This window comes from Chiloscyllium punctatum, chromosome 15 (genome assembly GCF_047496795.1).
Source record: "Chiloscyllium punctatum isolate Juve2018m chromosome 15, sChiPun1.3, whole genome shotgun sequence".
Classification (NCBI taxonomy): domain Eukaryota; kingdom Metazoa; phylum Chordata; class Chondrichthyes; order Orectolobiformes; family Hemiscylliidae; genus Chiloscyllium; species Chiloscyllium punctatum.
This window is the reverse complement of record NC_092753.1, coordinates 52115697-52142670: the sequence shown is the minus strand read 5'-3', so window position 1 is coordinate 52142670 and position 26974 is coordinate 52115697. Positions and strand designations below refer to the sequence as shown.

At 39.3% G+C, this 26974-nt stretch overlaps 1 protein-coding gene across 4 annotated transcripts in view; it reads right to left on the bottom strand.

Moving 5' to 3' along the window:
* LOC140486245 (cyclic AMP receptor-like protein A) overlaps positions 1-26974 on the bottom strand; it is a 218439-nt gene that overhangs the window by 167527 nt on the left and 23938 nt on the right. For all 4 annotated transcript variants that reach the window (XM_072585121.1, XM_072585124.1, XM_072585122.1 and 1 more), the window contains one exon: positions 25524-25578. In XM_072585121.1, the coding sequence (XP_072441222.1) occupies positions 25524-25578 (55 nt within the window). The remainder of the gene's footprint in view (positions 1-25523; positions 25579-26974) is intronic.

The window sequence follows — 26974 nt, the reverse complement described above, 5'->3', positions numbered from 1 at the left end:
ATTCCTAATTGTCTTCAGACAATTATTTTCACAAGAGAATACATGCTGTTTTGAGACTGATTAAGTTCTTCCTGCATTTTTATCTGCTGCAGTAAGAAGGTCCTTTGAGAGTTCCAGATCATTAAGGGGAATATTATGGGTAGTGACATTTTTGTGGTAACTTGCAAATCTTCAAACTCCATCAGCTATAAAGACAAGTAGTACAGATGGATGGGGATGCCATCATCTCCAAATTCCCCCCTTAGTTACGTTTTATTGTGACTGTGAAATTTGTCACCGTGTTCAGTGACATTCTTGTACTCCCTACCCAACATTATTATGGAAGCCCCTTCAAACAGTTAATCAAACAGACCACCAGCATCTTCGAGAGCAACTAGTGACAGGCAATGAATGATGGCTCTCTCGGTAAAATGTGTTTTAAGAATGAATAAAACAAAACACTTTGGGTAGAGTATGTCCAGGCATTGAATGACTGGGCATTGGCAAGAAAATTATGAAAATTGTGCGAGATGGGCAGGAAGGACCTTCTTGATGTCAAGAGAAATCAGCCTCATTTTCAAATCAAGTTTTGAACAGTAAGGCAAGATTCTTGGAAGTGAACAGCAAGAGGTCTATTTGAAACCACTCCTTAACATTTTAAAACCCAGGGAATACAACCCTAGTTTATGTAACCTTTCCTCACAACTTTACCCTTGGAATTCACATTTATTCCAGTAAATTTACACTTTATTCCCTCCAAGACTATTATATCCTTCTTAAGATGTGGTGTCCAGATCTGCTCACAGTACTGCAAGTGTTTTTTAGAGTATTGTATGCCCATGTCATTATTTCCACTCCCTTGTACTCCAGTCCTCTATACAAAGGCTGGCATTCCAAAAGTCTCTGTGCTTACTTCCAACCCTGACATTTTAATCATCTGTGCAGCTGGACCCACTAGCACCTGTGTATCCCCACTGCCTCCAATTTTGCATCATTTAGAAAACATACAGATCCATTTTTTTAAGGTCTGAAATAGTTCACTTCACATTTCCTATGTTGAAAACTATTTGACATAATTTTGCAACCTACTTTACCCATTTTTATCCCTTTGTAATGTTCTGCTCCCATCAACACTGTTTACAGTGCCACACATCTTTGGGGCATTAGGGAACTTGGGTGTGCACCTTTTACACTATCACCTAAATCTTTATTAAATACAATGAGTTAAGACGTTAACACAGATTCTTGCTGAACACTACTGGCCACAACTTGTTAATTAGAGTATCTACCATTATATCCGCTTGAGTCCCACCACTTAGCATATTCCCTGAACAGGTTAATAATTTATCTTCAATCCAGTAAATTTCAAGTTGAGAGGTTTTCTGGAAGTTCTTCTAGCATGCATAAACATTACGAAAAGTGGTGTGTACAGACTATGATACAGGATACTGTACATGGGACAGTGAGAGGGGATTGAATGGGGTACAGAAAAAAGAAGTGCCTCAGTGGTTAGCACTGCTGCCTCACTGTCTGTGTGGAGTTTGTACATTCTGGTCTGTCTGGTTTCCTCCCATAGTCTAAAGGTATGCAGGTAATGTAGATTGGCCATGCTAAATTACCCATAGTGTTTATAGATAAGCAGGCTAGATGGATTAGCCATGGGAAATTTGGGGTTACAGGGATAAGATCGGGGGGGGGGGGGGGGGGGGGATCTGGGTGGGATGCTCTTTGAAGAATCATTGCGAACTCAACGGGCCAAATCACTTGCTTCCACACTATAGGGATTCTATGGGTCTATGTTGTCATCTACTTTGTTTCAAAAGTTCAATCAAGTTTGTCACACATAACCTATCCTTACAAATTCTTGCTGATGATTTTTAATCAGCTGAAAACTTTCAAAGATGTTCAGTCACTGCTTGCTTAATTACAGCTCGAGAAATTTAACACAAACAAATGTTCAACTAATCAGTTTATTTTCCCTTTCCTTTTTTTGCCTTTCTTAATTAGTCAAGTGACCTGCCATTTTACCTTCTAAAGAAACTGTTCCCAAATTCGATAAGCTTAGTAGTTTAGTAGTGCAGCTATATTATTCTCACCTACTTTCTTTAAAACCCTGACATGGAAACCACTAAGTCTTGGAGTCTGTCATTCTTTAGTACCATTATTTATTTCATTACTAGCACTCTGAGTGCAAATCCATCAAATCCTCCAAATTGCCCACACCAATCCTTTTCCCTAGAAGCTTCCCTCGCAGAAATCTTCCTTCATAGCAGTTAAGCCATCAATGAATCACGGAATAGTCTCAGCACACATGGAGGCCATTTGGCCTGCCATGTCAATATCCACTCTCTGAAAAGGCCAACTCAGTTAGTTCCACTTCTCTAACTTTTAAACAGTAACAACAAACACTTAAGCTCATTGTACTAAATAAATAAAACATTAATTGTTATATTTCTATACTCCACAACCACCTGATGAAGGAGCAGGACTTCGAATGCTAGTGCTTCCAAATAAACTTGTTGGTCTATAATGTGGTGTTGTGTGATTTTTATCTCTGCAAGGAGACAGCATTACTAAGTTAGGAAGAAGGTATTAATTCATGGATGCTTAACATGTCACCAATCTCTTGATCTGTTCTGCACTTATTAAATTCACTGGTACTCACTTCTCCATTATTTTAATAATTCACTAATGAACATTGCTTCACTTTTTAAAATGTTCAGTGCTCTTGAATTCATCTATGAATTTAGTCAGTCAATTGTACCTAATGTTCCAATGAATAATGAATAGGTTGCTAAGTTATGTTTTAGTGCTCATCAGGAACCTTTCGTTGCTGTCAGTCAGTAGCAAAGCAGATGGTCTACACAGACTTTTGTAGGTTTAAATATTCTATTGTAATCATATAGTGTTAAATCCTTCTCAATTAAACTTTGAATTAATTCCATTTGTTTTTAATCTCTATGCTGTAACAATAAATTTCTATTGTCTAACATTGAGAGTATATGGTATTCTTTTCCTATAGAAATATTGACGTCAAACATTTCCATTCTGATCTGATCTTCATTCATAAGTTAACCTTGCACAGCTCGCATGTCTGACACCATTGTTTTACGAAATGGCTTCTTAGCAAGGTGGGCAAACTTTTGACCATAAAATGGCTTCCAAACAGATTGTGTCAGAATCTCTTCAATGTTTAAGCTGGGAGCAGATTCCTGCTTTTTATCTTAAGCACAGAATCATTCTGTACCTGAGGCTGAAATGTTACTGTAAGACTGCATTTAAACTGAATCATTAGTTTTGAATTAAAAATGTTTTCTTTTCAGGATTGTGATTTAAATTCAAATAAGACGCAAGATCTGATTAGTTAGAATTGACAGTGGGGCAGTCATGGTCTGTAAAAACAGCAAATAAGTTAAAGCTTCATCAATATTACCTTTTACAGAGTTTGCATTTCAAAACCAGTAATAGCTACTCAAAATCATCATAAAGTCTCAAAATGCAATTAAATTCAATCCATAGCAAGTAAGTACAAAGAGTTAATTTTCTACTGGCTTTGGCAGCCCCAGCACTCAGATGATTCCTGATGAAGGGCTTTTGCCCGAAACGTCGATTTTCCTGCTCTTCGGATGCTGCCTGACCTGCTGTGCTTTTCCAGCACCACACTGATCTAAACCCCAGCACTAAGATGGTCTCTCTCTCTCTCTCTCTCATTCTCTCTAGTGTCCTCTTGAACTCTCAAGTCAGAGACTTGTAACAGAAAAGATGTTTTTCCTTCTGTGACTGCCTAGCTTGCAAGGGATAATAAGAATCCATTATCATTGATAGGACCTGACTGTAGATTACCAGGCTTATGATAGTACTGAGTTTCGTTTCGAGGTCAAAATCAAACACTGTCATTAATTTCACAAGGGAACAGCTGTGAATGTTATTATTCACTGATGTTAAGGCAAAAATTCTTAATTGCCTTAGAGCATCCTGTTATCACTTGGTGAGAACAGATATCTTTATCTTCTGCATAACTTGGGTTCTGCCTTTTTGTGGCCTGACCCTCCCTGTCTGTCGGCTAATTTTATAGTGTGCAGCAAACGGGTTCTATAATTCAACATTACATTTAGTCTAAATGTTTAAGGACAAGTTTTAAGGCTATAAACTTTCTCAGTGGCACTGTAGTATTACTTTCCACTGCCTCACCTGTATTAGGCAAACTCCAATTGCTGCACTGTCCAAGTCTTTGCTTCTTTCTCTCTCTCACTCGTTCTCAAGTTGGTTCAGTAATAGTCTCAGTCCATCATTCTCCAAATTAAATTAAAAGCCATTAACACTGGTTCTCCAGCTAGGAAGTGCAAAAACTACATCCTCAGCTCACAAACAACTGTGACCTTTGCCAGTGATGGCAGGGACACAGTTTTTCTGCTAGCAAGACTAGACTTCCATAAAGTCATACAGCATGGAAACAGACTATTCGGTCCACATGTTCCCAAACTAAACTAGTCCCATTTGTCTGCATTTGGCCCACAATCCTCCAAACCCTTCCTATTCATGTTCTTATTCAAATGTCTTTTAAATGTTGTGACTATATCTGAATCTGCCACTTCCTTTGGCAGTACATTCCACATACGAACTACTCTTGGTATAAAAAAGTTGCCTCTCATGTCCTTTTTAAATCTTTCTCCTCTTGAGATATTAGAGTTAATTTGCTCTGCTGACATGCAGGAAATTGGATATCCTGAGGCTCGAGTGGGATGCCTCTGACTTACGAGTAGAATGTAAGGAATTTACATTCCCATCCCTTGCCATTCACATTTGCATGGCCATTTCCTAGTTATTCAAAAGCCATTTACATAGTTATCTCCTACAACTTACATTTTCATCCCCTATTCAGAAATCAATAAGAACATTACAGATGGAATTTGACTAGTCCCTGTAATTCAAAAAAAATGATTTGCAACAGATTTGACCATTATGGGATGATTTACATTATATTGTTTCTGGAGATGGTCATGTCGCTGCATTGTGTCTTGAGTGGCATGTGACTGTGGGGAGATGGCTGGGGGTTGTCTTGTGGGCATTACTGACTGTGATGTAAAGATTTTGGATAAAGGAAGGACTATTTCCTTTGTTCAGGAAGAGCTTTGACACGACTCTGCAAGCCCTGTGAGGTGTGTGTTAAAAGTTCCTCAAGAAAGTTTGTACTGTACTGTGCTTAATAAAATTTTGGTTGTTTACAGAAGTTGGCATGTTGCAGTTGTATCAAGTCTGTAAGAATCTCAGGAAAAAGAACTCAACATTTGGTGGCAGCAGTGAGATTCCAACATACACAGAACTTTCGGGTGGACTGAATAAGTGATCATCTGAGTGCTGGTTGTGTCAGACGGATGAGTCCAGGCGGTAAGATTTACCTTGATTTCTCTCTTTAACCTATCACTGAGTTGACCCCTCGTCCCCTTGGACTCTGTGGTGACAGAATCTCTGAGGTAACTTACACACTTGCATGCCAATGAGCTTGCTTTCAGAATCATAAATTAAAGGGAATCCGGAGGTTAAAGTCCCCTAGAAAAAGGGAGTTTAAAGTCCCCTGGAAAAAGGAGATTGGAGTCTTCTAGTGAGGAAGAGCATAGTGTAAACAAAACTGGTATCTGCCTCTATCACTCTGTCTTAGACTGGTCGTTAAGAGGGGAGATCCCCCTCCTGAAGGCCAGGATGCTGAAGTGGGTGTGAAGATGACAGTCACAAGATTTGAGGCTCCAGAACATAGAGTGTAAGATGAAATAAAACTGCTGTGTCTAACTCTATCACCCTTCTTTAGACCGGCTGTTAAGAGGGGAAATCCTCCATGCAAAAGTCAGGACCCTGAAATGTGTGTAGAGACTAAAAGACACTTATAGAAATAAGTAGGAAGTTCAGACCTTAAAACAAAAAAATGGCACAAATGTTGGATAAGTCAGGGGTCAGGATCCCTTTGCATCAGTTATGCCTGGATGACCCCCAAAATGAGGAATGGTTTAGGCGCCTGTCAGGATGCTTAAATAAAAATTTGGGAAATGAAATTTGGCTGCTGGGAGGAATTTGGGACATAGATAAATGTTTGAAGGCAGAGGAGGCAATCTGTAAATGAGATATGGGGACGAAATGGAAAACTTTAATATCTCACTCTCACCTCAAAAATACACCCTCTAGTTTTGAACTGCCCCACCCTAGGAAAAAGACCCTTGTCATTCAAGTTATCTGTGCCTCTCATGATTTTATCCATAAGGACACCCCTCAACCTCCTGGAGTAAAAAATGTCCCAGTCTATGCAGCCTATCTTTATAACCCAAACCTTCCATTCCCAGAAACATCCTGGTAAATCTTTTCTGAATCTGTTCTAATTTAGTAATATCCTTCCTATAAAAAGGTGACCAGTACTGTACACAGTACTCCAGAAGAGGCCTCACCAATATCTTGTACAGTCAATTCTTCTATAACATGATGGTTGCATTCTTGTGCAATCCCGTGTTACAGAAAATTCATGCTTTAGAAACAGTGTTTGAAGTGTTGGTGCTCCAGCCAACACACATTTTAAAACTTCGTACTGTAGAAACAGTGTCCACAATTCATCAATTGTATCACAGCAAATTCACATTGACAAAATGTATGTTATAACAGAAATACCTGTGTAACCTCAATGTGATATCCTAACCCCAATACTCAACGGTCTGAGAAATGAAGGTAAACATGTCAAACACCTTCTTAACCACCCTGACTATCTGTGATGCAAATTTCAAAACTCGTGGGTCTCTCTCCGTTCTGGAGCCCGCAGTGGCAGGAAACATTACAGAGGACGTAGGTCAACCTTGTCTGTCCAGGACATACCAGAGATGGTGATAGTGTTGTCATGGACATTGTTATACTCATGGAATCATATCTGACAGAAAATGTCAGGCTGCTGTTTGATTATTCTGAGGTAGCTCTCTCAAATTTGGCACTAACTATCAACGTTGATAAAAAGATCTTTGGAGGGTTGACTGGAGTGTGTTTGCCTAAATCATTTCTGGTATCTTAATTTATACCGGGTGATCCATCTAGTTTAATTCCCTTTTTCCTTTGTAGTGGTTTATACAACTGAGTGACATGATAGACCATTTCAAAGGCCAGTTACAGTCAAGCATACTGTGGTGAGTCTGGACATGTAGGCTGGGACAACGAGATATATAAAGTCAGCAGTTTCCCTTCGCTCAAGGGCATTAGTGAACCAGATTTTTTTTTTACAACAATCAACAATGGTTTAATGGTCATCAACAGACTCTGAATTGCACATTTCTTCTGAATTCAAATTCCATCATCTGCTGCACTGGGATTCGAACCTATGGTCCCCAGAGCACCACCTGGTTCCCTGGATTTCTAATCCAGCAAAATACCACTGTGCCATTCCTAAGGTTTCTAGGCTGCACAATGGCACAAAGCTGATTTCCTCTTACCTTGAATTGTAAGCGTTTGACACCATGCTCTTCTGTGTACCCTTGGATGATATTGTGGGCAGTGTTTGCAACTTTTTATAAACCTACTGTTGTTACAATCTCCTACTTCAATTGCAGGCATACCTTGTCTTGCATAAACTGGAATAGTGTCCACTTATGTAAAAGGTCCATGTACAGGCACATTCCTTGGCCCTCTTTGTTGGAGTCCTCCATGTCTGAACATTCATTTGCAAGTAATGTGAATGTGGACTGCCATATTTGAAGAACCTGTTCTGTTTCTGATATTTCCCACATAGGTTCTCCAGAACCAGAACCAATGGATCCAGCTACAGCTGGGGTTATTATCAATATGGTTGTGATGCTACAAAGGTGCACAGGAATTATACAAATGGCTGTCACCATGGATCCATTGTGGACCTGTGTGGGATTTCACAATTGTCAGCCACCAATGTATCAAGGCTGTTACCAATACAATTAGTGACAGATCACATCACTTCACCTTGCTTCCCTGTGATGGGATCAGTGCTGAAGCCTAGGCAGTGAACTTTACTAACATAGCTGGCATCGTCCTGGTGTAGGGCACTGCAGACTGTATACACATTGCATTAGGAACACTATATTGTAATGTGATTAATTTAATCACCGTAGAATATTCTATTCCCTCAATGTGTAAGTCATTGGTACCACATTTTAGAAGCCTGAATCAGGTACCTTTGGAGCTGTCATGCTCTTCTATGATGTGATGGTTGCATTCTTGTGCAACCATGTGTTATAGAAAAATTGTGCTTTACAAACAGCGTTTATAACGTTGGTGATGTGATCACGTTACAACCAACACACGTTTGAAATGGTGCCCACAATTCGTCAATCATGTTATAGCAGAAGCCTTTGTTTCTTTAGTTTCCCTCAGTGCAACAGTGAAGGGCCATTTATGTTTGGTAGTGAGCGACCTGGTGCACAATGGGGCTTTAAATATCCACAACAGCAACAGCACAGCACCATAGTGATGTAGTGTGCACATAATGAGGTCAGCAGCAGAGAATTGCTTGAGAAAAGTCACTACAGCTCAGGAAGAGAAACTGTCCATGAAGCTCCCCAAAATTCACACCTTCGCTGATCTTTAGTAAAATTTGGCTCACTGTGTCTTTCTCAGTGGTACCCAACTATTCCATCCCAATATTCAGAGCTTCAGGGCCCTGGTTTAAGTCTCTTCACAAGAAAACCATTCCCCCAGAGTTCACTTTATTTATGATGTGGAGATGCCTGTGTAAGCTACCTGACGAAGGGGCAACGCTCCAAAAGTTTGTACTTTCAAATATACCTGTTGGCTTATAACCTGGTGTTGTGATTTTTAAACTCTGTTCACTTTACCCAGTCCTCTGAAGATGTTTCAATAAGATCATCTTTCATTCTTCTAAACGCCACTGGGTATAGGCCTAACCAGTTCATCTTTTCTTCATAAAATACACCGTTCATCCCAGCATGTTTTGGGTTAACCTTCTCTGAACTGCTTCTAGCACAATTATATTCTTCCTTAACTGAGGAGTACAAACAGTGCACAATTCTCCAAGTGTGATCTCACCAACACACTAGACAATTGTAGCAAAAGGTCTGTACTTCTCTATTCCACTCCCCTTGAAATAAATGACAACATTGCATTTGCTTTCCTAATCACATGCTCTACCTGGATACTAATTTTACAAATGATGCACTAGGACATTTGCATCCTTCTATACCATCAAATGAAGAAATCACTCTCCATTTAGGTAGTATGCTGATTTTCTAGTTTTCTTTTCAAAATGGACAAGTTCACTCCATTGACCAAATGTCTGACCACTTACCTAATATGCCTATACCCCTTTGCAAACTCTACTACCGCGTGACAACTTATTTTCTTATCTATTTTATAGACATTGGCAAATTTTGGCACTTGGTCCCCTCGTCCAAATCGTTGACATAGATAATAAGTAATGGGTGTCTGAGCACTGAAACCTGGAGCACTCCACTAGTTTCAGTTTGCCAATGTGAAAATGACTTATTTAGCACCTTATTCAATGCTTTGGAAATCCAAGTATACCACATCTACTAGTTCACCTGTATCCACTGTGAATGATAATTCATTTAAAAAAAACTGAAAGCTTAAACATAATTTCCCGACCACAAAATCACGTTAGCTCTGACTAAATGCACTGCAGTGTTCTGAGTATAATGACACATCCTCATGAGGAATGGATTCTCATACCTTCTCTATGACAGACGTTAAGCTAAGTGGCCTGTAGTTTCATGTTCTAAAGGTGATTTGTTATTTCCCAATCTGCTTGGATCCTTTCAGATTTGAAGGAATTTTGGAAGTTTACAAGTATTCTGTGCCATCATTTCTTTCAAGATCATAGATACAGCCATCTAGCCTCGGGACTTGTCAGCCTTTCTGTCCTAAAGTTTTTCTATTACCTTTTTCCAAGTGATTGTGATGGTTTTAAGTGTATCCCTCACTATTAACTCTTGATTTTCAATCAGCAAGTCTCATGAATGAATGTCTATTATTTGGTAAAGCTTTTTGAATATATCCTGTTGTATTATAGGTGTACAGTTGGTATACATGCATGGAAGTCCTATAGTTTTGCATGGAGGTATTGGTGATGGGAGTAGGAAGAAGGGCAGTGCTTAGTATGGAGAGTGCCTTTTGAACTTAGCATGACTGGAAAAACTGCACAGTACTTGATCATGCCCATCCCTACAATTGAACACTTCCATGGAGTCTCACGAATGTTTCAATTATGCAGAACTGTAAATCACTCAACACTATAATGCACTTACATTACATTGTGAAAATCAAACAATTCTCTGACCCTGAGTACTGTCACAGAATGGACATTACTGTTAACAAAACCAAGTGTCTACAAGAACAATGCACAATACCTTTTTCCACAAGATCACAATCTCAATTCAAAGGAAGGAAGAGAGATGTTTCATCTATTTATAAAACCAACAGTCCTTCATAACGACATACAATTGTGTCTTAAATTGCTCCAAATTTTTGTTTCCACTACTCCACCCAGAAATCCATTCCATTTGTTGATCATTCTTTGTCAGCAAGTTCCCCATCATATATCTGCCATAAACTTGTGTTCGCCAGTTCAAACCTGCAGTTCTTTATACTGTAGCTTAATTTGAATCTATGCTTCAAACTTGCCTTTTGTACACAATTCCTCACCTTGCTGCATTTTGGGAAAGCAAATCTTAGCAGGATTTATACACTTAATGTTAAGATCCGAGAGAGTGTTGCTGAACAAACAGACCTTGGAGTGCAGGTTCATAGCTCCTTGAAAGTGGAGTCGCAGGTAGATAGGATAGTGAAGAAGACACTTGGTATGCTTTCTTTTATTGGTCAGAGTATTGAGTACAGGAGTTGGGACGTCATGTTGCAGCTGTACAGGACATTGGTTAGGCCAGTGTTGAAATATCGCATGCAATTCTGGTCTCCTTCCTATCGCAAAGATGTTGTGAAACTTGAAAGGGTTTAGAAAAGATTTACAAGATGTTGCCAGGGTTGGAAGATTTGAGCTATAGGGAGATGCTGAACAGGCTGGGGCTGTTTTCCCTGGAGCATCGGAGGCTGAGGGGTGACCTTATAGAAGTTTACAAAATTATGAGGGGCATGGATAGGATAAATAGACAAAGTCTTTTCCCTGGGGTGCTGGAGTCCAGAAGTAGAGACCATAAGTTTAGGGTGAGAGGAGAAAGATATAAAAGGGTCCTAAGGGGCAACGTTTTCACGCAGCGGGTGGTACGTTTATGGAATGAGCTGCCAGAGGAAGTGGTGGAGACTGGGACAATTGCAACATTTAAAAGGCATTTGGATGGGTATATGAATAGGAAGGGTTTGGAGGAAATGGGCAGGTGGGACTAGATTGGGTTGGGATATCTAGTCGGCATGGACAGGTGGGACCAAAGGGTCTGTTTCCATGCTGTACATCTCTATGACTCTATGACACTTATATACTTCCAAATCACCTATCAGAGCTAAGCAGCATGCTTTTCCATTTTGACCATGTAATTCAATCTCCTGATACCAGATATCAGTTTTCTAATAGACTACTTGATAACTTTATTGATTGAAACACAATATAACTTAGATACTTTGGGTCACAAGGACTTTCAACTGAAAATGTCAATCCTTTAAAACTTCCTGTACAAGATATGCAATAATAAACACTTTAGATAATTGTACATTTCTGTCCTACATTTAGATATCCTTGCACATTCAGTGCATTGATTACTCTTGTAAGCCGGTCCAACATCCCTGTAAACAGCAGTTTTTCATCAATATTCGTCATGTGACATTACAAGTTATAGAATAATAGACCCAGCATCAATCCTTGTTGCACATCACTGGTCACAGGTCTCCAGTCTGAAAAGCAACCCTCCACCATCACCTTCTGTCTCCTACCTTCAAGCCAATTTTGTATCCAATTGGCTAACTCCTCCTGGATTCCATGTGATCTAACCTCACTAACCAGTCTACCATGCAGAATCTTGTCAAATGCCTTGCTCAAGTCTATATAGACAATGCCCACCAGTCTGTTTTCATCAATCTTCATGTCACTTCTTCAAAAAATTCAATCAAGTTAGTGAGACACAATTTCTCATGCACAAAGCAATGTTGACCATCTCTAATCAGTCATTTTCAAATACATGTAAATCCTTTCCCTCAGAATCCCCTCAAACAACTTAACTACCACTGACATTAGGTTCACCAGTCTATAATTCCCTGGCTCTTCCTTACCACCTTTTTAAAATAATGGCACCACATTAGCCACCGTCCAGTCTTCCAGCACCTTGTCCGTTGCTCTCGATGATACGTCAGCAAAGGGGTGCAGCAATCAATTCTCTAGCTTCCCACAAAGTTCTAGGATACACTTGATCAGGTCCCAAGGATTTATCTACCTTTATGTGTTTTAAGACACCCATTACCTCCTCTTCTGTAATATGGACACTTGTCAAGATATTATTATTTATTTCTCCACACTCTCTAGCTTTCACATCCTTCTCCCCAGTAAATACTTATTCATTTAGTATCTCACCCATCTCCTGCAGTTCCACACATAGACAACTTTGTTGATCTTTAAAAGGCCCTATTCTCTCCCTAGTTTTTCTTTTGCCCTTTATGTATTTATAGCATCTTTTTGGATTCTCCTTAACCCTATTTGCCAAAAGATTGATGTTCCTTACAATAACAGGCAAGATCCTGTGCATGTCTCCCTTCTCCTGAAAAGTGGACTGATAAACACCAGTGATACAAGATAAATTTTTAAGCCAACTGGCTGCTTATTTAACATAGATTTAAAACAAGTAGCAAAACATCAGTAATTTTTAATTAGTGCATAAAACATTTCATAATCTAGAACAAGAGGACATAGGTTTAGGGTAAGATGGGAAAGCTTTAAAAGGGACCTAAAGGGCAATTTTTTTCACACAAAGGGTGGTGCGTATGTGGAATGACCTGCAAGGGGATGTGGTGGAGGCTAGTGCAATTACAACATTTAAAAGGCACCTGGATGGGCATATGAATAGGAAGGGTTTAGAGGGATATGGGCCAAGTGCTGGCAAATAGGCCTAGATTAGTTTAGGATATCTGGTCGGCATAGACAAGTTGTATGAAGGCAGAAGTGGGTACTGAAGATACTGGAGACTAGAGTCAAGATTAGAGTGATGCTAGAAAAGCACAGCAGGTAGGGCAGTATCTGAGGAGTAGGAACATCGACGTTCTGGCAAAAGACCTTCATCAGGAACTGGACAAAGGGTCTGTTCCCTTGCTGTATAACTCTATGACTCTAAACCTATTCCAGAAGGCTCTGGGCTGAATTCAACTTAATAACCATCACAATATATACTAATCAAAAACAATCCTGGGGCAAATGTTCACAAATTACAAACGAAGACAGACGTCATAAGATTTCACAGTTTTCCTTAATCCCCGGCTAACATTTTCTTATTTGTATGGTGGAAGCCACCCTCCTCTGCCAAGTATTTCAGGAGGCTGAAAGTGTAACACTGCCCCATTAATTCATGATGTAAACAATATTAGTTGTCATACAAAAACAGAAGCTCTCAAGCCTGTTCCGCCATTCAGTAAGATCATGGGCCTAACCCCATATACATTGGGATTACTTATAACTATATTAAACAATTTGTTATAACTTGTGTCTTGTTATGAAACACCTTCAGCATAGGTGGGATTTGAACCTAGACTCTCTAGCTCAGAGGCAGAGACATTATCACTGTGACACAAACTACCATTTGTAAGATCGCATCAATAGAATGCCATGTTGGTGGAAACCCTCATGAACTTGTATGTAAAGCCAAACAGTAGATTGAGCCAGAATAAAAAGTCCAAATCACAACATGATTAGAGAGAAAAACCTGACAGGTTGACCAATGATACTCAGGTTTAAAACACTATCCAAATCGTTTAAAATTAACATTAAGATCATATTCTCATCTGAAAAACTACAATGTACTCAAAGCGAAGAACTTTAGATCAGTTACTCACTGAACGAGCCTTCCTTCCTCCTACTGCACCAGCCTTCATTGATGTTCAACTGTTTCAGACAGTAGTTAAACTCAAAACAGATTAACTGCTGCATGTTGCCATTATTCATGGATATTGTCCTGAATCAAGCTGAGCTTCTGAAGTATAGTTGGAGCTGCACTCATCCAGATAAATGAAGAGTGTTCTATCATACTCCAGACTCATGTTGGTTGGCGGGCCTTGGGAGTAAAGAGGTAAGCTATCTGCCTCAGAATTCTCAACCTTCAGTTACAAATGATCTACAAATGATGGGACTGGTGTAAGGGGTGGAAGGTAAACCTGGTGATGGAGATGGATATGCAGTTGTAAGGTCATCTCAGATTCAAGACTAATCATTAGTACATTGCTTCCTCCTGTTTCCTTGAACCTATTCCCACAAAACCTATGACCATTCAACCTCTCAAAATGGTCCCCATGTTAATTGATACTGTTAATAACTCCTGTTTCTCAGCTACTTTCCTCCTTCAAGGAGGGCAGTAATACCAATCTCAACTGTCAACTCCACCATCCTGACAAATTACCACCTCTCCAAATTCCGTTTTTTCTATCAAAGTCCTTAAGTATGTTGTCACCATCCAAATTCATGACCATATCTTCTAGAACATCTAATCAAGCTCCCAACCCTTTTACAATGCCAAATAACTCTCAAAGTCAGAAATGACAAGCCTTTGTGACTGACAAAGAAACTATCTTCTTCAGTTTTTCCTTCATCCATTGACAATGTTGACCACATTTATAAAATCTCTCCACCATTGCCCAGCCAAAACAAAATGCCCTTGCCTAGTTCCATTTTTGTCTATGCAGTCTTAAATAGCATGTCACCAGAAAGAGCTTCCTTTCCTATCCACCCATCATTCTCAACTGTTGCTTGAACGTCCTATAAGTTCTTGTCAATAGGCTGATTCTTCGTGAGATGTCCAAAAACAGTGCATTAAGTTTCTTATTGTAGGTCACATCTACCTCATCATCACCTCTTTCAACTCTACTGCTTTGACTAAATTATTGGACTGCTTATCCAGTACTGATGTTTCCTGCGATGAACTGTAGGGAAGATTGAAGTCACTGTTTTCAGTCCCAAGCATTAAGTTCTAAGTCCCACCTTGACAATTGTGAGCAGTTGAATCAAATTGTTCATAACCCTGGTATCAGATCTGACCCCAAAGTTTATAACCATATATCTGCCCCATTACTGAGCTTACCTATTTCCACCTTCATAACATCAATCCACTCAACCCTTGCCTCAGATCATTTGGTGCTGAAAATCTCAGTCATGCCTTTGTTAGACTTGACTGTTTCAATATATTTCTTGCTAGACTCCCAAATTCTACCCTTAATCAACTTGCAAGTAAAACGTTGCTCCTTATTTGCATCAGGTTTCAACCATCTATCAGCATTATATTCACAGGTCTATATTGACATCAGTTAAGCAAGGCCTTGATTTAACCGCCCTCATGACCTGTCCCACTTGTCAATCTTCCTTTCCACCCTCCTCTCTGACCTATCACCTTTACCTGCACTTCCATCCACCTATTGCACTCTCAGCTATCTTCTCCCCAGCCCCAGTCCCAGCCATTTCTCTCTCCACCCACGAGGCTCCCAGCCTCATTCCTGATGAAGGGCTCTGGTCCAAAACATTGATTTTCCTCCTCCTTGGATGCTACCTGACCTGCTGTGCTTTTCAAGCAACACACTCTCAACCTTGATTTGAAAATATTAACCCCTCGCTGTTACATCATCTAGCCCCAGAACTCATTGAAATATCAGCTTTCATCTAATCTGGCCTCTACAGCATCTGACTTTAAATTGTACCACCATCAACATCTAGACTCACTGCTGTTATGGCCACATCTTCCATACCATAAAGATTATGCCCATTTAACTGAACCAGCCATTTAAATACTGTGACAAGAATGGATCAGAAACTAGAATTGGTGAGACAGCTAGCTCAATTCATGATTTCCCAAAACAAAACGATTAACTACAAGGCAGAAGTCAGGAGAGAGAGTGTACACTATTTATTTGACTGGAGGAGCACAACTCCATCAACACTCAAGAAGCCCAACATCATCCAGGATAAAGCAGCCCACTTGATCACCCGCCCATTACACACACACAGTGGCAGAGTTCTGTACAAACACAAGAGGTACCGTCGCATCTCACATCTCACCAATTCTCAGCTTCTAAACTCAAAATCAATGAGAAAAGCCAACAAACTAAAGTGAACTTCACCCGAAATAAGTTTCCCTTCAAGCCATCCTAATCTGGAATAATGAATTTCTTCCATCACTGTTATTGTGTCAAAATGCTGGAACTATTTTCATAACTACCTTCAGTGGGGAGGCGCTGACTAGTTGTATTATCACTGTTTTTCCAGAGTCCTGGGTAATGTTCTGGTGACTCAGGTTCGAATCCCACCATAGAAGATGGTAAAATTTGAATCCAATAAACATCTGGAATTAAGAGTCTTATGAGGACTGTGAGTTTGTTGTTGATTGTTAGAAAAACCCCTCTGGTTCACTAACGTCCTTTAGGGAAGGAAACTGTCATCCTCACCCAATCTGGCCTGCATTTGACTTCAGATCCACAGCCATCGTGGTTGACTCTACACTGCCCTATGGGGAGTTACAGAAGGGCAATAAATACAGGCCTAGCCAGCCATGCTCTCATCCCGTGAATGAATAAAAAGCAACAATATTATGGGTGTGCCAACAGCAGATAAAATGCAGTGATTCAAAAAGACAACTCATTACCTTTTTTAATCCTCATTTCATATTAAAGAATTTAAACAAAGAAATTGACTACTATGCCTTCAGTTGCCTAGGCCCTGAACTCTGGAACTCCCTCTCCATACCTTTCTACCCTTTTTCCGCCTTAAGGCACTCCTTAAAATCTACCCTCTCTGACAAAGCTTTTGGCTATCTGTACTTTCATCAACTTATGTGGCTTGATGTCAAAATTTTCCTTTATAGTCCTCCAATGAAGTGTCTAGGAACATTTGATTATATTAAAGGCACAATAAAAATACAAGTTGTTGTAAATGGGCATCAGCAGTATGATTGATTGGCTAATAATCAGATGCAGGAACTAAGGCAAAATTTCCTTCCCAAACCATAGGGATGATAAAACCCAATTATAGAATTCTTTTAGCTTTCCCAGCTGAACATTTAGTCCAGTACAGTTCTGAAACTGAACCTGGGACACAGATAGTTCATATAAATGAGCATGCTTACTGTAACAGTTTACTACCATAAGTTAACTAGTAGTTAAGCCAATTTTGTTAATGAATATACAAAGCATTTTTCTAACAGAACTAATCTTCACAGCTCCTTAAACTGTCATGGTAGGATTTATATTTTCAGGCACAACATTCTGTACAACAGACATTTATTTCCCCTACGTTGAATTCACTCTATTTGTTTATCCATCAATGCTAACAAAAGGAAACAACTGATCTTTTGTCTCCTGTGAAACTAAGCTAGAAAGATTGCATTGGCGAAATCTTTGGTTACGACCTCCTTGCCCCTCCCACTCTCCTAATTGCACAATTTAAAGTAATTAGGGAATTATGCCAACTGTCCCAAAAAAAAGCCAAACTTCAAATCTGCAGCTTTTAAAGGCCCCATGGGGTGTTATGCTTTTTAAAAACATGTTTACTGTCTCCTTTCCTTTCCATTGTCCTCACATGCGAAGGTGCCACTAATTTCTTATACAGTGAGCAGTCATGAGAAAAGACTTGGAACAATTTAACTCATTGACAACCAGAAATAATGGCCTGCATTTACACAGTGTCTTTAATGTAGATCATGGAATTTAGAGAAGGAACAATAAAAATCTCACAAAGGAATACAGACTGGGATATAGTAGAGAGTTGAGAACTCTGTCTTCAAAGATTTGTGTTTCCAGAAGAATATTGAAAGGTGGACAGAAAAGCCAAGCAGCAGTGTCTACATCAAAGTTCCAAGGAGTGGAGTCCATGTAACTGAGGAATACAAAATAATTGCTGGGTGAAAGGAGGACCTGTTGCATAAAAACCCAAGTTCTGAGTCTACATAACCCTACAGCAGTTGGAGGGCCAAAATGGGCAAGACTATAGTGAGATTTGTATATAGTGGCAAAAATGTTAAATTCAATTTATTTGGGGAGAGAAAACGTCAGTGGATCAAAGATAAAATGGACAGAAAAGAGAGATTCGTATCGGGGGCTAGATAACGCCTGGCCAAGTTTTGAACATTGGCAGTTTAATGAGAGTGGATGGCCAGGAAAAGGAGAATTCTGAAGACTAGAGATGTCCAAAGTGTGGATGATTGTTATGGACAACAATGAAGTAGAAGGAAGTTGTTTTGGTGACAGCTTAACTCTGGTTTGAACAGGAAATCAAAGAGACGAAAGTGAGGTCTGCAGATGCTGGAGATCAGAGTCAAGATTAGAGTGGTGCTGGAAAAGCACAGCAAGTCAAGGAGCAGGAAAATCAATGTATCGGGCAGGAGCCCTTCATCAGGAGAGCCTCATCATTCCTGATGAAGGGCACCTGCCCAAAACATCAATTCTCCAGCTCCTCAGATGCTGCTTGACCTGCTATGCTTTTCCAGCATCACTCTAATCTTGACTCAGGACATCAAAGAGTCTAATTTCAGCTAGATACAGCCAGAGCATGATACAGTAAATTTATGAAGCTATAACCAAGGCATCAATCTTCCTGACATTCACTTGGAGAGAAGATGGATTCACTCTTGACAAGTTTCAAAATAGAAATCCTTTCTATGGTCAAGCTGGTAGCGTTTGGCAAGTAATAGTGAAACCAAAGGCAATCCTTGGATGAAGGTAGCATAGCCAATTACGTAAACTCTCCAGCAAAGCCAAAGAAGGCAAACAGGAATGATACATAACAATCAGTGACAGAAAGTAATTTGAAGCTTTAGCATAGTGTTTTTAATGTCATGAACAGGGCAGAAGCTGGACTGAAAGAATTTAAATGCAAACTTTTCGGGGACACACTTAAAATCCTTATGAGGAAAAGTAGATTATAGACATGATTGTACAGCACTGATAGATTTCTCTGAGATGATGAGTTCTGATCTTGCAAGGGAATAGGGATAACACTAAAGTAATGGAATCACTAGAAATGTTGGGAAACATCAAGTCTTGGAAGCTTAGCTGGGTAATGAAGATTAGAGTGAAGATAGGTTCAAAAGAATAAGAGATGGATCTCTTTGAGGTGACACCAGAGGGTAAGTGCAGCTGGAGCAGAGGAGTTGGGGAAGAAATGAATACAGTCTTCAGAGGATTACTGAATCACTTGCAGACTGTGTACAAGATGGTGCAGAGAGCACAGAAGACATGAGCAATGTAACAGAAGTAGGAACACAGATACCATCAGCTTTAATGATAAAGGAATCCTATTTTTTATACTTCAGACGGGACATGAAGTGGTGTAGTGGAGGAGTGGTAATGTCATTGAGTTTGATCTATTGTTGTCACATGTACCGAGATACAGCAAAAAATGTTTTTTAGCATGCTACAGGCAAATTGTACCATACCATGTGCATCAGGGTAGCGGAACAGAGTGTAGAATACCATACCATGGAGAAGATATGAAGAGATCAAAATTAATATTTGAGACGTTCTTTCAAAAGTCTGATAATAGAGGGGAAGAAGCTGTCTTTGAATCTGTTCATACGTGTATTCAAACTTTTACATCTTTTGCCATCTAACAATGCAGAATGCCAGGCTAATGCTCCAGTGATGGGGGGGGGGGGGTTTGAATCTGATCCAAAATTATTAATTACAAGAGCACCCCAATACCCAAACCTACTACCCAATATTCAAAACAACACCCATTAGAGAAAATTCCTTCATCAATTTAACATGTTTAACAAAACATTAAAAATTCAAGCATTTTCAAAATGGATTTATTGATGGTGGCAGCCTGTAAAATACAACAGAATTACAGAAACAGGATTGATACCTTGAAATCAATTTGACGCGTGGTGCTGGTATTTCCCAGTCCCTTTCTTATTTTCAGTCCCTGAGGGGCCCCACATATCCCAAACCTATAATAATGTTGTCATCTTATAAGGATGTCTGGATTATATTGCTGAATTATGACATGACAATTAAGCAATAGGACCCAATGTTTTGAGTTCAGTTTAAATGCCAAACTTCAGATTTCAAACAATTACAATCTATAAAGTGCTCCTGGGTTTCAAATATGTAACAAACGTTTTTTTTAATATAGCCCTTTCGAGGCATAAGTGCATTTGTGTTTTCAGTTATAACATTTTAAACTACATATGAACAGCACTTCATTAACAATTTCTTTATTGGCTAAAAGGTTTTTTGAACTGTTCTTGTAATTCTATTGTATTTGATAGATGGGTTACTGGCATATATGAACTCATTTTGAAAATTTGCCCGAATTTTTGTTTCTGACATGTTAAGCTAACTTGGCAATTTTCTCTGCCTCTTGTTCTTCACACTTCCTCCCAAAAACCCAGGTACAGGACCTCCTTAGTGGCCCCCAGCACCAGGTCCAGTGCGGCACTGATGAAATGAGGGACTGCTCAGTCCCAGGTATCACGTCTCTGGCTCCCCTGTGACATTATGCTCCCTTTGAGTGAAGTCAAAGACAAAGACTTCCTCTCGCTGAAGACAACTTACTGCTTCAGCACTGACTGTTCTGGGGCCTCTGATTAAGACCGACACATCATCTGACCCACCTCCATTCTCAGCCACACTTGCTTTACGTGGACAAACAATCAATTAGTGGCACATCCTCATGCAAATGTGAGTTAGTCAGTTTCTTACCAGAAGTGGGTGTCTAACCTCAAGAAAGAAATATGACTTATGTTGAGAATTCAGCCCATTGAATCTAGAGAGCCAGTGCAATTAGGAACCCGCTCTCCATTTGGAAATATGGAAAATTTATTTCAATGACAAGTAGAAGAACAATAATGAGCTGTACAGTTTCTAAAGTATTTGCAACAACTCTATCCATCTGTAAAAAACACATGTTTTGCATTTTGAATAAATTTCTAAAAATTCTGTTAAATAACTGGACTACAATTCACAGAATGTAATGCATGATTGCTTTTTCAACAGGACATTAATAAATGTTAATTTTGAACCCTTACTTTCCCAAATATATAGTCCCTCATAACATCAACAAATCAGTATTTTCCTCGTACACAAAAATGCAGATCCATCCTAATGAGGTATGAAGGGCTTAGGTTTGAACGCAATTGAATAGACTGCAAAGGACTGGTGAATTAAGAGGGACAGAGTTGGGGGATGGTGCTGTGAAGCTGCGGCTTGAAAACACTTGACAGAAATACTCTGTAGAGTGGGAAAGCAGCGGCAATCACAGATTGGCAGTTAAAAGGCCCAGTCAGAGAACACATGCAGGAGACCTACAAAAGGTTTAGTGTTTTAGGAATATTTCTCCACCTACAGCTGTGCTCAGACTAGTAGTTAATTGTTATTGAATTCTCTGGCAGCTCCCATTGTGCTGAATACATTGCATCCAGACCCCTGTGCTGATATGTGCTTAGACAGCAAAGTAGCACATCAGGATTCAGGGACTGCCAGGGGCAGTATTCTCGGCAAAAACATAAGAATGCACTGTATTGGAAAGCATGCACATTTCATCCTGGGAACTGCAATCTAATTATTTCGCACAATTATGTGTAGCGCAGGCCAGGGAACTTGTTTATTACCTGGTAAGGTTGAAGTTCACAAGGTTTATGAGCCTTAAAACTTGCACACAGGGAAGTTGTTGGAGTGGGGGATTTTCAACTTCACAGCTTGGGCAGTGAAGTGTGGATAGGAATAAAAGTCATTGTGGATCCTGTTCCTCCTTCTCCTTAAAGCACTTTGGGACATATAGGCATTCATCAAAAGGCTGACCTTTGTTATTTCTGTTTAAAAGGTCTTAATATTTTCCAACTCGTGAATTATTTTACCAGTTACTTGTCATGTGGGCCTTGTAATTTAGTTTAATTAGCTCTTTTCTAAATTTACTTCATTATTAGTTTTTAACTCCTACAATACGAACGAGGTGAATATTGTGGGCAGCCTCATATAGTCGCATAGTTCTTGGATTATTCTGTGGTGTATATCGTACATAAGGTTTCAGTTTTCAGTTCTTAGGTAACGCAAGTCATTTGCAAACACCAGCTCAAGGTTGACAGGAGCTCTTCAGGTTTGCAACCCATTTTGATAACATATTCTAAGATACTTATGTAATATTCATGCCAACGTGATGACTTAACTAGACAATTAGTCTCTATTTTCAAAACCATCAGTACTGTTAGAAATCTCAGTTCAAACTCAGACTTGGCTATCTAGGGAATTTATTGAACAAGGTGACAGAACCTGATAACACACTTATGAATGAGGAAGTCGTGACTAAATTATCAAGCTTGTTTTGAATTAACAAATTCTGCCTTTCATAGTTAGGTACGCAACGGAATTAGATTTTCACTGGAATTATTACAAAAAGGAAAACTGTTTTGTCTACTGTTATCAAAGTGGAAGCGTCAGGGATGGAGGGAATTTTGCCCAGTTTTTTTTTCACAAAACCACTCCTTCGTTTTTGCCTTTGTCAGGAGATTGCAGCATGTTGAAGTACACAGTAGAGGGGAGGTAGTTAATGGGAAGCTGAACCATAACAAACGGGATAAGCTGCATGGATCATCTGGTCTTTTCTTTATTTGTACATTCATATTTCACAACAAAGAGTTAAAAATTACATTTTGCAGCCATCTGGCAGCTAGGGCTCAGCAATGTGCTATAAAATATATGAAGTGGCAGGACTTAGATTAATACCTTCAATTCTTCAAAAGATAATCTCTGAACTAAGTTAAATCAGGCAAGGTACCAATAGAAATTCTTCTCCGTAGGGAGACAAAAGATTTTTTAAAACATTACTGCTATCTTAATGGGAAGACCATCACAGCACCTTTTCTGTCTACTTTTCTTCTTAATTGCTTCTTTCTGTTTTCTCCTGAAAGTCTTCAACTGCAGGAGCGTAATAACATAGCACCGTGTGCAATTCTGGTCTCCTTCCTATCGGAGAGATGTTGTGAAACTCAAAAGGGTTCAGAAAAGATTTACAAGGATGTTGCCAGGGTTGGAGGATTTGAGCGATTGGCAGAAGTTGAATAGGCTAGGGCTGTTTTCCCTGGAGCGCTGGAGGCTGAGGGATGACCTTACAGAGGTTTATAAAATTATGAGGGGCATGGATAGGATAAATAGACAAAGTCTTTTCCCTGTGGTGGGGGAGTGCAGAACTAGAGGGCATAGGTTTAGGGTGAGAGGGGAAAGATATCAAAGAGACCCAAGGGGCAACATTTTCATGCAGAGGGTGGTATGTGTATGGAATGAGCTGCCAGAGGAAGTGGTGGAGGCTAGTACAATTGCAACATTTAAGAGTCATCTAAATGGATATACAAATAGGAAAGTTTTGGAGGGATATGGGCCGGGTCCTGGGGGTGGGACTAGATTGGGTTGGGATATCTGATCAGCATGGACAAGTTGGACCAAAGGGTCTGTTTCCGTGCAGTACATCTCTATGACACACGTGCTAAACACCCTTTAATACCTCAATCAGGTAATCATTATTTAATTTGAAAATCTTGCTTGGAAGTTTGACAAGTGATTTAAACACAATCTGGGATTAGATTTGAACCTTCCTTGCCTTTAAGGCTCAACTCAGACTTGAACAGTTGAACGCTGATTTAAAAGTTTAAAACTAGGATTTTAAGATTTAAAAAGTGATAACATTTGATCGAAACAAATGATTCAAATGACAAGTGTAACACTGTAGTTACACTTTCGCACAGGAAACACTTTACTACAACACCACTGCTGTAACCCTGTCAATTTAGCATTAAAGAGGGAACAGTACTTTGGGAAGAAACAATATTTCTCCATTAAGGATCCTTATGTCATTCAACTCAGGCATGCCATAGGAAGTACTTTCTGTATGAGTCATAATGACTTCCTGTTAGACTTTCCCTGTCCTTACTTTATTGGTAACACTATTGTTGCAATGCAACAGAGTTGTCTCCAACACACTATGAGCAGTGCCAGCAGAGATCAGCTTTCAAGGCAACAAGGCTTTGACCAACATAACCTTCCTTAATGTTTCAATTACATAGAAACTGCTGATGGCATTGTGGAGATTAGAGGGAATGAACTAAGCCTGTTGAACACTAACACTGATAGAGCTCAGGTTTAGCTCAAGTTGTGACAGTACAACTTCAAATGGATAGATCAATCATGTTCCTTCACCAAAATTTTCTTTAAAATAGTTTATCTACCATCAACACCAAATAATAAAAATATAGAAAGAATGCATATAGTTACTTCAACATAAACTTCCTAAGACCTATACATAAAAAACCTGCATAAATCAGTTTTAAAAACCTTTATTACATTAAATACTTAATGAAGGAGCTGTTGCGGCACAGTGGCAGTGTCCCTACCTCTGAGCCAGGAGACCCAGGCTCAAATTCCACCTGCTTCTGAGGTGTATAATCTCTGAACAGGTTAATTAGAAAATATCTATAATCTTGATTGAGAGATACATAACTGTTCACAGCTGCTGTTGTTAAAAGAAACTTAAGGTAAACATAATGTTCCCCAAATATTTTCCAGGTCTGGCAGCATCTGTGTGGAGGGAAACAGCTTTGATGTTTTAGGTCAATGACCTTTGATCAGAAGTTTCTTATGAAAGGTCGTCGACCTTAAGAAATTTAAACTCTCAGAGGATTGTTGGACTGCTCTGCCTCAGGGGAAGGTGTAGGCGGTTTCATTAAATATTTTTAAGACAACAGTAGATAGGCAAGGGAATCAAAAGTTACGGAGGATAGCCATTGCAATTCAAAATGCAAACAGATCAGACATATCTTAGTGAATGATGGAGTAGGAGCCAAAGGTTTAAATGGTCTACTTCTGCTCCTATTTTGTGTGAAACACTAACTCTGCTTCACTCTCCATAGATGCTGCCACATTTGAGTATATTCCAGCATTTTCCATTTTTATTTTAGATTTCTAGCATCTACAAAATTTTGCTTTTGTGTTATGAAAATTGAATTTACACAGGCTTCTGTCTGAGCAAATCTTCCTTCCGAATAAGCAATTACTGCCTGCAGCATTTTGCATATTAAGTGTAAACAAATTACAAAAAAAAATTACCTTAAGCTAAAAACCGGTACAAGCAACACATCAAATATCAAAGTTTTTCCATTATTTTTGATGCCGGCAAAATGAAATAGATAAATGCTTAACCTATGAGTATAGAATCTCTGGTGGATATATGTCTGTTCTCTTCAGCAACCATTCAATCTTTTCCATTCAAGGGCAACGAGCACATATCTCAATGATCATATCAGAAAAAAAAAAGCACAAAGACATTTCAGTTTTTCGAAAACCAGTTGTGAGAGCACCCTCATTAGCAATTATTAAGTACTTTAAGCTTTAAATAGCTGCCTTACCTGGGCTAAAGAGTTGTACTTTCGAAATAACCATATCACGAGAAGCATAAAGGAGCTACATGAGAACAAGAAAATCATTAGTGAACATTTACACAGGCAGCAATAAAGCAAACACTGACTTATTGCTTCTCATGCAGTCACTGGTTTTATGGTTCAGTAATACAGGAGTATGCATGTAAAGAAAACTCAGGTGTATGTGTAATAAATGTTGCATTACAGATTTTAAAAACTCACCTAACGAGTAAGGAAATGGATTAAATGTGTGTCCTTTGGACCAGAGAAAGGTTAGACGTGGTTAATCTCAGAAATTTTGAACTATTTTTGTTTCTGATACAGAAAAAATATTTTGGAATTAAATCTAGGGAAGGCAATTCTAAAATTGCAAGGAGGTCTGAGAAGAAGTGAGGAAGGTGTAAAACAAAAGCAGATAAGGGACAAGTGCAAGTTAATGTGGATTATTGGAATTTTTTCAGGAACAAGAACAAGAACTTACATTTATCAGAAAAAACATTGAAAGTTATGGATGAAGAGAGAGATCCTAGGTTTTAAATACGTAATTCCATGATTTATATTCATAAAAAGCACAACAGCAATTGAACATTTGAACGATAAGCTTTGACACTTGATCATTTCGGTCATAGTTAAGAGCACTGTTGACAAGCTTGGATGATGGTTACATGCAGCCAAATAAAGCCACAGGGTGTACAACTTATATATCAAAAACATGCCAAGGACTGGAAAATTTAACTGAGAAGATGTTCAAAGACTATTTCTACCAGAGATTGAATCTACACCAAATATAATAGATTTTTAAAAACAATTATGAAGGGTTATGACAGAATGTATAAGAAGAAACACTTTTCCATCTTTCAGATTTGACTTTAAATAGTGGCCACTTTTGTTGCAGACTGAATGTAAAACGATCTTCCAGCACTATATCAAAGAAGAGTAGGAGGGGGTTTAATCGCTAGTATCCTGAACCAGCCATATATATTGTTGCTCCAAGAGCAGATCTGGGAATTCTGTGGCAAGCAACTAATTTTCTGCCTCTCCGAAGCCTGACTACCATCTAGAAGGCAGAAGTTAGGAGTGTGATGGAATACGTTCCACTTGCCTGAATAAGTGCAATTCAAGAAGCTGGACACCATCCAGGGCAAAAAAAGCCCACTTGACTGGCACTTCACCTTCTATATCTGCAGCCTCTCGCAGGAGGAGGACCAGAGCTGAAGATACATAGGAAAACCCAACACCTGCAAGTTCTCCATCAATCCACACACCACCTTGACTTGAGACAACATCACCGTTCCTTCAGTGGCCATGGGTCAAAATCCAACAACTCACCGCCTAACAGCCCTTGGGCATCTCAACACCATATGGACAGCAGCTGTTCAAGCTAGCAGTTCACCACCATCTTCTCAAAGACAACTAGAATGTTGGCATCTCATGAAAGA